The sequence below is a fragment of the Eptesicus fuscus genome, chromosome 8 (assembly GCF_027574615.1).
Source record: "Eptesicus fuscus isolate TK198812 chromosome 8, DD_ASM_mEF_20220401, whole genome shotgun sequence".
Lineage (NCBI taxonomy): Eukaryota > Metazoa > Chordata > Mammalia > Chiroptera > Vespertilionidae > Eptesicus > Eptesicus fuscus.
This window is the reverse complement of record NC_072480.1, coordinates 64,660,663-64,676,256: the sequence shown is the minus strand read 5'-3', so window position 1 is coordinate 64,676,256 and position 15,594 is coordinate 64,660,663. Positions and strand designations below refer to the sequence as shown.

The 15,594-nt window shown below is 42.4% G+C and overlaps 1 protein-coding gene across 7 annotated transcripts in view; it reads right to left on the bottom strand.

Moving 5' to 3' along the window:
* Nucleotides 1-15,594, bottom strand: part of CLYBL (citramalyl-CoA lyase) — a 219,263-nt gene that overhangs the window by 113,451 nt on the left and 90,218 nt on the right. The window contains exon 1 of one of the 7 annotated variants that reach the window (XM_054719909.1): nt 10,380-10,424. The exons of the other annotated variants lie outside the window; for them this stretch is intronic. Coding sequence (XP_054575884.1) covers nt 10,380-10,417 — 38 coding nt within the window. The 5' untranslated portion in view covers nt 10,418-10,424. Of the gene's footprint in view, nt 1-10,379; nt 10,425-15,594 lie in introns of those variants that run through there. 7 annotated transcript variants of the gene reach the window in all.

Here is a 15,594-nt window from a genome sequence, read left to right as displayed (position 1 = left end):
AGCAGAATGAGGTAGGACACAGGCAACTCACCAATTTCCTCTCCTCTGTTATCATTAGCAATTTTGCTTTTCTTGCCCATGGGGAGTGGATGGGGAGAATCCGCAGTTATCTAGCTATTTGAAATACCAAGACAGTGTCCTTTTTCTGATCCTATAAGTCTAAAACAGTGACACCCAACATCCTAAATTTTTCTGAACCAAAACCTCCCCTTTTTGCTCTCTGACAAGATTTATTTATGCTTTAAAAATCACCTTAGAAATGGATAGGACTTAAGTAATAACTCTATTTTAAACAGATGGGGTCTTCCTTTAAAATCAGAATCATACTGAATAGAGACACAACCAGAGTATATTTTCCATTACCTGAAACTTATGAGAGCATTATGTAGGTACCACCAGCGTACAAGGAACAGTGTGTCTATACACAGACACAAAATGTTAAAACGAAAGGCACCAGGAGCCACACGAAGGCGAATAAACTAAAGTCTCAGTGGTAGACTTTGTTCTCTTTTTCTATCATCCATTGAGTCCTTCATTTGCACTATCTCACCAAACCTTTTCAACACTCCTATGGAATACCGACTACCATAGTATTGCTTGCTATTTTATACAGGGAAGCACAGTTCATTTTATTCTGTAACTTTCAATGTCCAAACACATAGCTACTGACCACGTTTTGCCCCATTTCCCAGCTGATACTTGTTTTCTCAGGGTGTGGCACAAGCTGAAGCATATTCACTCACATCCACCCTGGCCAGAAAAGCTTGACTCTTAAAAAGGAAAACCCAGAGATTCAGGCAAAGAATCTGTCGCTTTGTGCTACAGTTTAGAACTTTAGAACGTGGCTCAGCAAGCTTTGTCTGAAAGGACCCGATAGGAAATATTTCAGACCCTGTAAGCTGAGAGACAAATGCAGACGTATTATATAAGGACTTGTATAACAAGACAGAACGCAAATTCCCACACAGTTTTTTATTGACAAAATTAAAAATTAAATTGAGTACAATTTTTAGGTAATACAGTATTACTCCTGAGGGGGGGGGAAAAAAAGGCATTCTTTTGGGAAGGGATAACATTTTGCTTCATTGGAGTTCAAAGGTAATGTTCCCTATCATCAAATCATTCATCTGAAGAAAACATTCTTAGCTTCAGGGCCGAACAAAAACAGGTGGAGGGCAGGATCTGGCCCGGGGACCCTGGTTGAGAACTTTTCTCTAAGGTTTTAGCTGCAGACACACTCATATGCCCTGGAGACGCAGCGCTTCGCAGACACAGGAGATGTGCCCTCGCCATGATCGTGGCAATGGGAAATGGCCAGGACTCAGGCCCTCGGCTTTTAATCGCAGGGGGTGTACCAGCCCTGCTTATTATTCAGGGACACCAATAAGTAGAAAGCTTCCCCTCCGGCTCCCACTCCCCTACCTCCTGTGGGATTCTCATTTTTTTAAATATCACTTGTTAACTTAGGAGGTTTGAAATCACTGCCACACCTACTGGGTTGTGCTGCACTAAAGAAAAGTCGGTTTGGTGTGAATCACAAAAAGCAATGCTCTATTCTTATTTATTTATTTATTTGTTTATTTATTTATTTATTTATTTATTTATTTTTAATCTCAATTTCTCTCATGTTCCTTAGTCCCCCTATCCTGACATCAATAATTGATTTTTTGATAAAATTTTAACAGATCCATTCTGTACTCCTAAATATATCCAGCATTTCATCCTCCTTTTAAATACAAACTCAGAAACTCTGTCTTTTGTGGGCTCCTTGCTTTGTGTGACCACAGAGAAGGGGTGGGGGAGGTGAAGGGGGAGAGGTGAGGAGGGAGGTTATTGGCTCACAAAAGTCCAGACAGTATTTGACTAAAAAAATGCCGAGCAGGGGAGCAGGGTGGAAGAAATGAATCAGAAATCCCACAAACAGAGGACGGTTGTTTTTCTTTTAAAAGATTAAGGATTGTAGGTTTTCATGCTTACTCAGGTGGAACAAGAAAAGATTTTAACCTCTTTGCCTCATTCAGTTTGGGGCCTGAACAAAATAAAAGTGGAGCACATTCAAAACATCCATTTTAATTTTCTTCTTCCCTTTAAGGTGGCGAGACAAACATCTGGTGAAAGATTTGGGGTTACATTCCACTCAATAATAATCATGGAGAAGAAAAGTCAAAGGCACACACACACCACAGGCGGCAAGGGAGACGGAACTTGTCCAGCGTGTCCCCGCCTTCCCCGGGGACGGACCTGCTAGGCAAAGCTGCCGTGCCACTGCCAAGTAAATTCCAGTTCTAGCATCAAGCAGGACCCCCAATTCTAGCGGTTCTGAAGGAGTACAAAATGCACACACACAGCTATTTTATAGGAGGCGCGTGAGCCGTTTCTTATGAGGAGAGGAACCAGATTTTCCAAATTAGCCCAACTTGTAGTTGATGGGCTGAACCCCCATTTATCTGCACCCATAACAAACTAGTGCTCCTGATGACTAACAATGCCTCCAGGAAGTAGTTAAACACCACTATGTTGTACACTGGCGGAGCACAGGATAAAAAGCAAGGGAAACAGGCAAATGGAGAGAGGGAGGAAGTCAAGGCAGTAATTTTGACAATAAAATGGAAAGCATTTTCAAGCATTCAAATTACAACAGGGGTTCAGTTCAGCCTGAGCAGCCCTCCATGTCTACACGGACAAGTCTGTTAATTTCCCCGAGAGAGCCAACTGCCCAGGAATTAAAATTTCTTAAAGATTTTATCTTCTCCAACCATCCCTATCGCGTATTACATTATTGTAATTACAAGATTTTAAAAATTAATCCAACTCTCTAATCACGATAAGGCAGAACATGAAGTAATAGTCGGGGCGGACAGAGACAACGGGTTTTAAGAGGCATGATTTCAGGGTGTCATAATTTTTGTGTACTTTTTAAAAATTAAGTATGTTTTTATTGATTTTAGAGAGAGGAAGGGAGAATGCTAGAGAGATAGAAACATCAATGAGAGAAATATCATCGATCGGCTGCCTCCTGCAAGTCCCCTACTGGGGAATGAGCCTGCAACCAGGCCATGTGCCCTGACCAGGAAGTGAACCAGCAGCCTCCTGGTTCATGGGTTGATGCTCAACCACTGAGCCACACTAGCTGGGCGATTTTCATGTTCTTTTTGCTGACCCCGGCATTATACCTGGCATATAACAGATGCTCATTAAACATAGACATGAATAAATAAATGAATGCAGAAGCCAAATACATTAAATTAGCTTTAAATAAATTTCCCTTCCTTACATGATATTGATAATGATTATTGTAAAGCATTTTTAAAATTAGAAGAGCAAGTTAATGGGCCTCATCTCCTATTGCAGCCTAACCAAATGCAAATGTTTCTGTTCTTTCCATGGAACCAGAGTAAGATTTATTTCAATGTTTTGAGGTGTTCTTTTCTTTTCCAAAGCAAGCTAGAGAGTCATTTATTCTGTGGCTAGGCTCTTTATTTAAGTGAAGAAATTAAAGTCATCTTCAGCTTTTGAGCAAGGAATTGCTAGCCTATTTTGACTATACCAATCCATATAACTTTACAGTCCATGTTTATTTTTCTATATATGATACAACCTGCCAATGTTTGGCTGTAATAACACCCTCATCCCCAAACCCCCCTGGGGGACGCTCACTCTGGGGCTCCCGCTCTCTCGCAGGCGGGTGTTGCACTACCATCCTCCCGGTTGTGGTTTTGTGGTCCTCCCGCTGAGGCTCCAGGCGGTGGCACCTGCCCCCCCCCCCGCCCCGGGCTTCCCTGAAGAAGCATATCGGGCTGCACGGGCTGCATTGCTGCCCCCAGGCCCCTGGGGCTCCTGCTCAGAGGCGCCCTGTCCCCCAGTCCTACCCCACGCAGGAAGGAGCCATCTTGCCCCTCCTCTTGGGCCTAGTATGGCCCGTCCTAAGAAAGATGAAGGGAAAGTGCGTCAAGTCCCAGGTTCTTACTAACAAAGCGGTCAGCAGTGCAGCCAAATGTTTTCTGCCCAGCATGGCCAGTGCCAAGGCTCCCCAGGAAGGCCATCCACTCCCACCTGCCACCAGGCCACCACGCTGTCTACACACTTGCAGACTGTGGTGGTGCTGGTTCCACACACCTGCTAGCCCATTTATTGAATGGACGTCAACCCAGGAACCTGAGGCCTTGACTACCAACCAAGGAACCAGTTTCCTGAGTGCCCACAGGTACATCTTGAGATCCACAGCTATGGTGACAAGGCCTTGGAAAGACCATCTCCATCCCCTGCCACCCTCTAGCCAGCGGCTGGTCTGGCAACAACACTAGCAATATTAACAGCACCAATAGGGGGTGGGTTGGAGTGATGGTGTCACTTGGAGTCAGGGCAGTCATACCTACAAGACACTCAGGTACAGGCTGAAAGTGGCCCAGGATGCAGTGCCCCTCTTTCTCCCTTCTCCCTAACATTTATCAACAGACGGAAATCATGCTGTGCTAATTGACAGAGAAAGGAAAAGGTTCACCAATGGGCCAATGCCCATCTGCACTTTCTTTGGCCCCCGCTGGAGGGGAGGAGAAGAGTGAGGATGTATCTTATGGCTTATCTTTCCCCTCCTCCCATTTATGTACATTTCCAAAGCCCATCAAATTTGGAAGATAGTCAGCCCCAAGCAGACCCATGTGTCTAAAGAACACAGAGGATACTACGCCTCAGAGAAACATTTAGGGCATGTGCCACTGACCACCATTGCCTGTGTCCTTTCCTTAAACACAACTGATACTCAAGCAGATGGCTGACAAAGGAGTCCCACCTAACAGGCCAGGTGGAGGGTCTCAGAGCTAAGACCACATGTGCATCGTCTCTATGTAAATGGCTGAGTACCTTTGTTAGTCACCAATAATGTGTAAGGCACACCACAGCCTGAGAAGACACTCTCTCCCAGCTTTAGGGCTCACGTTTTTTAAAGATGAGAGAAGTCAGTCCAGATCATTCTTTTCAGTGCTGATTGTTTCTAGCTTAAAATGAGAAATTACCTTTTTTTTAATAATTTTTTAAAATTGATTTCAGAGAGGAAGGGAGAGGGAGAGAGAAATAGAAACATCAATGATGAGAAAAAAAATCACTGATGGGCTGCCTTCTGCACCCCCTACTGGGGATGGAGCCTGTAACCCAGGCATGCGCCCTGACTGGGAATCAAACCGTGACCTCCTGGTTCATAGGTTGGTGCTCAACCACTGAGCCACACCGGTCAGGTGATAAGAACTTTTAATGCGGTTCTTCATCCTGGTCTACAGGACCAAGACAACTGGATGGTCCTTGCGTTCTGCTTTCTCTGGTGCAAAGAGCAAGGCCCTGTAGAACTTCTAGAACATAACTGTGCAGAAAGAAATTTTCAGCATTCCAAACCTCCAGCTATCTTGGAGGTTTAAAAAAACTGCTGTGTTTTAAGTATTGAGATGGACCCAGTTTATACTGAATGGGTTTTGAGAAATAATCATCACAAAACACATTAAAAGCAGCATTATGAGATATGTCAATATTAATACTAATCCTCTCTGTAAAGGAAGGCCAAAAGGTTCTGTGAGGTCTATTGTAAGATTTAAAAGGACAATTTCTTCAGCTTGCATTTGTTACACGTTGGCTGTGGAGAGAGTACTAGATGTATTTTTAAGTCCAGATCTCTTACCTGCCTGCTTCAAAGGAACTGGCTCATTTGTTAGGTGGCCTACTTTTGCTACTTTCTGGATCCTAGATCTGACCTGAGGAGGTTTGGGGGAGGGTGATGTGCTTCTGTTCATCCCCTTCTCCCACCTGGTTTCAGAAGATGAGGACCACACTCCTCTGTTTTATGAGAGGACCTTCTGCCCTGCCTCCCTCTGAAACCTGGATCTGAAAAAGGACCTGCAACCATGGAAGAAATGCAGACAGTCTTGATTTTATTGAGGAAGTTCAGGTTGTGGCCTCTTTCTTCTCAGCAATCACCATGCTGATGGTGAAAAAGCAAAATTTGGAAGATTTCCACTGTAGGAAATACTTAAAATATCTGTAATTATGCTTCAAATTCTGAATATACATTCTTGCACCCTTTTTGGTAGCACGAAGTAATGACCAGGTAACTTTCCTGGTGCGCTCGTGTGCATGATGGGAATCAGAATGTAAGCGCTCGGTGATGTCCTGTAGATACCTGTGTCTTAGGAATAAGAGGGTGGGGGAGGAGGCACCACGTGGACCAAGCCCCACGCTGGTTTGATTCTCACACCAAGACCTGAGCAGTAGCTCTTCCCTTTCAGGTGAGGAAAAGTAAGTGACAGCCTGTGTCCTTCCCATGACACCGCTCTGCCACCATGACTCTCCAGTTTCAAGTCTGAAAAATCTATCACTCACGCCACTTCAGTTAGCATTCCCAGAACTAGGGCCAGGCCTGAGTAATCTATTCACAGATGTGCTTCAGAGACAATATCATCACTCCACAGTCAAAGCTGGTGATTAAAACTAGGATACTGCCCGGCTGGCGTGGCTCAATGGTTGAGCGTCAACCTATGAACCAGGAGGTCACAGTTCATTTCCCAGTCAGGGCACATGCTCGGGTTGCGGGCTCCATCCCTGGTGGGAGGTTGATGTTTCTGCCTCTCTATCCTTCTCCTTTCCTCTCTGAAATCAATAAAACTATGTTTAAAAAAACTAGGATACTTAAGGGTTTCCACAACTTACAATAATCACTGCAAATATAAATTAAAAACCAGTTACATTGAGAATTATAACAATGGTGTAATAATACCAGGAGCCTGGCAGAAAGTGGGTGTTTCCTTAACCTGGGAACAGTACCCCACCCAAAAAAAAAATTAATAAGAAGTCTCACATCTTATTCATTTTAAAATAATTTTATAAACTCTTATGATTGGCTATTAAGCCTTTAGCAGGGATAGTAGTAATTATCATGAAACACTCTAAAATTAATTCTGACATTTTGCCTTGTTTACATAAATATATCTGATGCATCATTTCATTAAAATAAACCCAACTACCCCTCTTTCAACAAAAAAACAAGGCCTTCCACTGAAAAGATGGGATTCTATCTACCCAAAATTATCTTCCTCAAGTCAGGACTACTAGCCTGTGGCCTTCATACCCATGTGCAGGGGCTGAGTTAATAGGGCAGAAAACAGCAGCCTTAAAAATCTATCCCATGTACATAGTGAGTAAACCACAAATAAGAAGGTAGTTACACACCACCACAACCGCCTGTTCAAACTGTCCTGGTCCATCAGAACCCAAATCCAACTTTTCAATAACACCTAAATGTATGGATACCTAATAGACCTTGCATTTGCAATAAAGTAAACATTATGTACCTTTGCAAAATCAGCTTATAAAATACAATAGGTATGTGACTGAATGTGTTTTTTTAAACTGTTTTAAACACATCCTAAATTGTTTAGAGATCAAAACAACCAAAAGAATTAACCTTTGCCACTGAGTTTCTATAGCAAAATACTAAAATATTCTTCCATGTCTCTGATGGTTTCTCAACGAAGTTGGCTAGTTTAAAAAAAAAAAAAAAAGACAACAGAATCCAGTTTCCAACCTGTTCTGAAACTTCCCCAGGCTTCAAGTTTCTGAATAAGAGGCAGATCCAGTACCTTTAAAAAAAGTTAATCATGGTAAATCACCGCCTTTTAAAAAAAATGAATTTATTGGGGTGTCACTGGCTAATAAAATCATAAATCACCATCTTACTTACTGTTAGGTCTTTCCTTCTTTTACACCCGATTCCCTTCTGCCACCAACCTGAGAGTGGGTCTTCCCTGAGCCAAGCTCTCAGATAACGGTCAGGTTTGAGACTGGCCCTGCTCGTCAAAGATTAGAGAGCTGTCTGCAGCCTACGCTCTCCTTCCTCAGAGCCAAGTAGGCCCAATAAATGCTAATACTCAGCAGGACGCATCAAGAACTTTAAGCCTCAGCCCTGGCTAAGCAGAAAGTATCACAAATTTACTGGAATTATCTGTGGCACAAAAGAGAAGAGAAGGAATTAATCAAAGTCTCTCTCTTAATGCAATGCTTGATTGAACCACCCCAATCCCTTTTTAAATGGGATCCTGGTGGTGAGTGACCCTGATGGCGTGCCCCGGTGAGATACACAAGGCACACTTGTTCCATTTTTTTCTCTTATGACCTCATTAAGGAGGATTTTGAAGATTGTCCCTGAATATGAGAACAGAGTGTCTTAAGACATCTCTAGCTTCTTGTGTCTTTAGCCTTTTACTGCTGCGATGGCCTTTAGGGTCTGTGCTTGTGACGAGGTACATTCATGCTCACACTCACCTGCCCCAAGAATGAGAACCAGGCAAGGTCAGAGCTGCACACCTCTCAAAGCGGAGAAGGGCTAGTTTCCTACCCGGCAAAGTTTTGCCAAGACCAACTTGGGATCCATTCTTTCTCGAATCCTCTCCAAGCTGTAGCTGCCATTAATTAGCTCTGGCGGGTGTTTCTGGGCTCTTGTCGAGGGAGGGTGCAGACTGCCAAATCTGCTAGTGTGAAAGTACTCCGCCGCCAGGAACATTTTTCTCTAAGTGTTTGTTGATTCCACGCTTCGATTTAATATGGAAGATTGTATTTTACGATCAGAAACAAACAGACAGATTTATAACAGAAGACTTGAAAGGCAAACAGGGGGAAAAGCAAGCCAAGGACTAAGCCTAAATGTAGTATTTTTATTGACTTCTTAGGAACCAAATAACCTAGCATATTAGTGTGTGCATTCTGCAACAGACATTCAGCCCCATTGTACTATTTAGAAGAGAATAAAAAGAAACCCTACTGTTTGAAACCCAGCGGAACATCCCCACAACAGGGCACAACTGTTCCCTCATGCATGAATGGGAAGGAGATGAAAGAAAAGATGGACTTCTGAGGTACAGCAAAAAACAAAGACAACAAAAGTGCTGATCATGAGGGAATGACACAACTCATTGCAGCAGAAAGGATGAGAGAAAGGAGCTCAGACAATGGTGAGGACAGCTAAGTGACACGTAGGAGAATTGAAAAATCTACAGAAGTGTCTTTTCTTTCCACCCTTGATAAAAAAAACAATTAAATGTTGGTACATCTGTCATAAAAAAAAAAGAGGGCTAAAACCTGTTAGCATCATTAGGTATGGTAAACTTATATGCCCAAACTGTAACTCTGCAATTAAATGCTGCCACCTCTGTTTCTTACCCTTGCTGAAATGACACGATTTTATTTCTGACACTTTACATCTGCTTATGTTGTAAAAAATGGTAAAGGCCTGAGGGGTCCTGAAAAATGTGTGTGTGTACATGTGCGGGGATGTGACTACAAAGGTTTAAAACACTCTGTGTAAAAGATGGGCTTTAGGAATTTGTGTATAAACTCGGCTTTTGTTTATAAAATATTTTTCTGCTTGACTCACATTATAATTATAGAGATAGTTGCCCGACATTTTGGATTGGTTTTTCATTGAGTAGCAGCTCGAAACATTTTGGCTTTAAGTTTCCTTGCTCTGGAACTCCACTGCCAAGAAGAGATTGTTTGTAAACACTTAATATGAAGGAAGGAAGCTCATGATTCAATGCTACTTTGTTAGGTAAATGCAGTCATTTGTATGTGATGGGAATAATTACCTTTTGATGTTTCTGTTTTTCTTAAACAGAGGCACACCTGTCCACACTTTACTAATGTTGAGCCCTGCTAATGAAGTGTTCAGTGAGAAAACCCCATCAACCGAATATATTAAAAAAAAGCCACCATATGAAATCCCCACTAGATGTTTATTGCTCCGGAAGTCCACCAGCCTGGGAAAGTCACACTGTTTTAAAGTGAGCTCCTGGGCATTCTTCCTTGCTTGATAACGTGCAGCCCCTCACAAAAACCCCCAAAAGCAGTGACTGACCCTGTCAGAACGCCTGATTAATGGATAAACGCTGTAATTGATTAGCCGAGAAGTGTGAATTAAAACAGGGCACGGCATCAATAACCAGCTTCTAACAAAGGTGGTTGACGGAAAATGTAAAACAAGAGCTTGCGGCTATATCTCATCAAAGGCACACTTTTCTTAAAACAGGGGAGAGGAGGGAAATAAACAGGCCTAGCGCCCTGTTCTCTGCGATGCTTTAATCTTTCCTCCTGGTCAGGATGCTGCGTGGAGCTACCAGCAAACCGTCTAGGAACTCACTCCTCGGTCCACTGTCAGTCCACCTTTGGACAGCAAGCAGTATGAGCCAGTAAACGTTCCCGTGGTTCCGGGACTTAAAGAAAAAGCATGTAAGAAGTCCTAGTCTCTCTTCACTCTGTTTACTGGGAACTTTCTGCACTTATGTCCTCCTTGGAAAGCAAATCCTGCTTGCCCCAGTGCTCCCGAACAGATAACAGGCGTCACTCACGGGAACACGGCTTCCATCTGCTTCAGCAGGTGAAACATTCATCCATTCGTTCCTGCAGTCAGTCAGTCAGTCAGTCAGTCAGTCAGTCAGTCATCAGTGTCTGGGCTGAGCAGTACAAAGACGAATAAGGTTCATGGCAGACTGAGTTAATACAGACCCCACTCCTGCTTAAAATACAAAGAAATATTGGATAATCTAAAGCAAAAAAATTCTTTTAAAAAGGGTTTAACGTATCGCTGAGCTTGAAACAAAAAAGGAAATGAACTCTTCAAGTGATGAAACAAAGCAGGGACTCCAGGGCTGCGATGCTGTGTGCAGAGGGGTATCAGCCCGGGACCAAGGCTGGAGACGGAGTGTGCACACCGGTGCAAAGTGAGGGAACTGGACCACAGGACCCCTTAAAGAGTTATCTAGTCCACGAATAGGGAACGAGAAGAATGATGCCCACCAAGGAAACAGCAAGGCAGCTTGGGGTCTGGCTTGGGCTCTGAGAAAATAAATAAAGCCCTTTGTATGAGTCAGCCAAACCACTTCTGGATATAATGGAAAGCACTGAAAGTGGGTCTTCAAGAGAGATCAGTACATGTGTGTGTAAGCAGCATTCCACAACAGCTAAAATGTGGAAGCAACCCAAGTGTTCATCACAGATGAAGGGATAAGCAAAATGTAGTGTGTACATACAATGGAATGTTGTTCAGAGTTAAAGAGGAAGGAAACTCTGACACACACAACATGGATGAGCTTCAGGACAATAGGCTAAGTGAAATAAGCCAGTCACAAAAACAAATACTGTATGGTTTCACTTACATACGTAAGGGACTTAAGAGTAGTTAGTCATGGAGACAGAAAGTAGAGTGGTTGTCCCCAGGGCTGAGAGGAGGATGGAATGGGGAGTTGTTACTTAATGGGTATGGAGTTTGATAAGATAAAGTTCTGGAGATGGGTGATAATTATGGTTGTAACAATGTAAATGTACTTAGATGACAACAAATTGTACACTGAAAAGTTGTTAAAGTGATACATTTTGTTACTTGTATTTTACCTCAATAAAACAAAATTTAAAAAATAAAGTCAATAATCGTAATATAAAATACTTATAAAAGTTCATAAGGTTGGCTGAATATTAGATCAAAATACTAAAATCAAAAGCAGAAACATGGCTGATCAATAAGTGTTTCTCTCCACTTCCTTTCAAAAACCCACATTAAAGAGGGGAGGAGTATAAACCCATAGGAACAGATATAATGGAGGAAGAAACCTCTTATAAGAGATTTCCACAAATTTGGAAAAAAGAAAGTGAATCAACAGAGGAAAAGCTAAGTACTAACTGCCAGCAGTACTGGGGACAAAGAGGTGTGTGTGTGACAGGCCAAAAGGAATCAAGCTTGTTTCCACAAGAGAATTCTGGGGAAGCTTAAGAACTGAGGGCCCAGATACCTCTGAAGGCAAGGTTGTGGGTTTAAACAAAAGGATTGTTTGAAAATCTGTATAGAGAGCACTTAGACCCCTCCCCCTATTAACTTCCCCATTCCAATAGAGCAAAGGAAGTAACAGAAGAAACAGCTTCCAATTTGTGGATGCCAAACAATGGGGAGGAGTTAGTCAAGGAGGTGAAAATTAGGAGGAAGTGAAAGTTTGCATTTGGAAAGCTGGGGATTCTCCAGGCCCCTTCCCCTGGGCTTCCAGAATGCTGCCAGCCTGGTTTTATCCCCAGAAGCCAAAAGGGTGGAAGATTCCTCTCTGAGTAACAACGAAGGGCCCAAGAGAACAGCCTAACAGACAAACTGATAGGTGGGGATCCCCTGGTGAAGGTGTCAGGTCGCCATCTGATAAGCCTACAGTGAGGCCCATCAATGAGCACACACAAAGAACTCTGTATTGGTTTTTAAGTTCCTACAAATCAGACATTCAATGGGAGGTACTAATGGAAAAGACAGACCACAACAACCAGATAGAGCATTCAAGAGAAACAGACAGTGCAGAGAGCAGAAGAAAACTAACAAAACACTTACTATTAATATTTTAAAAGAAATAAGATAGTACATCTGAAAAACAAGAATATCACTTAAAAAACGTATTAGAGAACGTGAAAAAGCTATCAGAAATAAAAATATGAAAGCAAAATACTTTTCCTTTGAAAGTAGTGGAAGATAAAGTTGAAAGCTTCCAAAAAGTTGAACTAAAAATGGAAAATAGAAAAGATAAAAAATGAGAGAATGAAACAGATCCAACATTCAAGCAATGAGAGTTTGAGAAAGAGGAACTAGAAAAAAGTGGGGAAAATAAAAATTTATAAGAGAAATACAAGGAAAGCTCCCAGAACTGAAAGTCAAGTTTCCAGGCTGACAGGCCTATTGAAACCTACATAATTATTAAAAACTAGAGGCCCAGTGCATGAAATTCATGCACAGGGGGTGGAGATTGGGGAGGGTCCCTCAGCCTGGCCTGCACCCTCTCCAATCTGGGACCCCTCGGGGGATGTCCAACTGCCAGTTTAGGCCTGATCCCTAAACTGGCAGTCGGACATCCCTCACGCAATCTGGGACCGCTGGCTCCTAACTGCTTGCCTGCCTGCCTGATCGCCCCTAACCACTCTGCCTGCCTGCCTGATTGCCTCTAACCACCTCTGCCTGCCAGCCTGATGCCCCTAACTGCTCCCCTGCTGATCTGATCACCCCTAACTGTACCCCTGCTGGCCTGATTGCCCCTAACTGCCTCTGCCTACCAGCCTGATTGTGCCCCTAACTGCTTGTTCCCCCATGCCAGCCTGATCTTGCCCCTGCTTGCTCCCCCGCACCAGCCTGATCTCGCACCTAACTGCTTGCTCCCCTGCCAGCCTGATCACTCCTAACCGCCTTTGTCTCGGCCCCCGCCACCGTGGCTTTGTCCAGAAGGACACTAGATGTCCGGGAGACATCGGTCGATCAGGTCTAATTAGCATATTACCCTTTTATTAATATAGATGACTCCCACTAAAGTATATCATTGCAAAGTTTGAGAAGACCAGGGATAAAGAAATCTTAGAATATTCAAGAGGGGAGAAAATTTTCATATAAAAAGGGATCGAAAAGACACGGGATCAATGCCTTTAAACATTCTCTGAGAAAATTTTTTCCAAAGAAAACATTCTCAATGAAGTCTAAAGAACATTGAAGATATTTTCAGATATATAAAATCACACAAAAAGTTTTTCCTGTCAAATACCCTTTTTCACATAACTACTATGATATGCAACCCCAAATGAAGAATTAAGCCAAGAAAGAAGGCTTGGTTTGGAGAGTCAGTCACAAAAATCAGGATTATAGATAAGAGAAGTCCTAGAAACATAAAAATACAACTGGCCTAGAAAGTAACAAGTTCAGGATAGAAGGCTACAGAAAGGATTCTTAAATAGTTTTTTTAAAAAAGGAAAAGATACATTGCTTAATATGGATGACTTTATCAGAGAGTTTGGAGAAAAAAATAGTTTTACCTAAGTAGAAAATAAAGTCAATAAAAAAATAGAATCAGCCCTAACTGGTTTGGCTCAGTGGATAGAGCGTTGGCCTGCGGACTGAGAAGTCCCAGGTTCGATTCTGGTCAAGGGCATGCACCTTGGTTGCAGGCATATCCCCAGTAGGGGGTGTGCAGGAGGCAGCTGGTCGATGTTTCTCTCTCATCAAAATTTCTAACTCTCTATCCCTCTCCCTTCCTCTCTGTAAAAAATTAATAAAATATATTTTTAAAAAATAGAATCAGTGATGAACTCTAGGGGAACAAAAGTTGTATGAGAAAGGAAGAAATTGTACAAGAATGGAAATAAGGATAGTGTAGTATGTGGCTCAGCTGGGAACAGTATTTTCATTGGCATAGGATAAACACAGAAGTGTGTAGTGTGTATACAGGGGTATGGTATGACAAAGGAGAATGATAGTACATCTTGTTTTTCAGATGTACTATCTTATTTTTATAGGAAGAAGTTAAGGGATAATGTCTAAAATTGAAGTAAAAATCAAGAGTAACATATATTATTTAAAAGCATGGAGATGAAACACCAAAAGAGTTCAAAGTAGTTGCTGGGGAAGCTAGGAGTCAGACATGGGGTCTGGGGTGGGGGAAGGGAGGAACGGAAGGGAATTATTTTTATTATTATTTATTTGTTTGTTTGTTTGTTTGTTTATATTGATTTTAGAGAGGATGGAAGAGGAAGAGAGAGAGAGAGAAATATCAATCATGAGAGAGAATCATTGATTGACTGCCTCCTGCATTCCCTCTACTGGGGATTGAGCCCACAACCCGGCATATGCCCTTGACCAGAATCAAACCCGGGACCCTTCAGTATGCAGGCTGACACTCTATCCACTGAGCCACACGGTGAGGGCCAGAATTATGTGACTTTTAAAACTCTGTATCTTGTATTACTTCATAAAAATTTAAATATCCTTTTTTTTTTTTTTTAAATTATGCAGCCTTTCCATATACCAGCAACAATCAAGCACAGATTTTGTAAGAAGGACACAAGTCTTGGCCTTTGTGGCTTTAAAATTTTAGTTGCACTGATAGATAGGCAAAGAGATAAATCACAACACAACATTGTAGGTGCTGATACTGAGTCATTATCTAGGAAAACGTTTTTTCAGAGATCTAATAAACTCAGTTTGGTATACACAAAGTTTGAGCAGCCATACAAATATCCATGACAAAATAAGATTCTGAGACCATCATAAAAAAAAAATATATTATCATCGAGGGAAAAGACTTGGAGGAAAAGACACCCTGGGCAGCATCAGGATTTTAGGGTCCATTGAAGGATGAAAACCCCTTTTAGGGAAACAGAAAAGGATATTCCTACAGCAGGATGAAATCCAGGGAGATTAGGGTCATTGATATTGGGGGAGAGGGAAGAGAGTTTTGAGAAATAGAACATGATCTACAGCACCACAGAACTGGAAAGAGTCAACTAGCATGAGGATGAAAAACAGGGGCTTGGAGCCCAGCCGGTGTGGCTCAGTGTTTGAGCCTTGACCCAGGAACCAAGAGGTTACTGGTTTGATTCCTAGTCAAGGCACATGCCTGGATTGCAGATTCGATCCCCAGTGGGGATGTGTGTAGGAGGCAGCCAATCGATGATGTTGGTCTCTCATTGGATGTTTCTATCTCTCTATCCTTCTCCCTTCCTCTCTCTCTAAAAATCGATAAAAACATTTAAAAAACAAATAAACAAAAAAAACCAGGG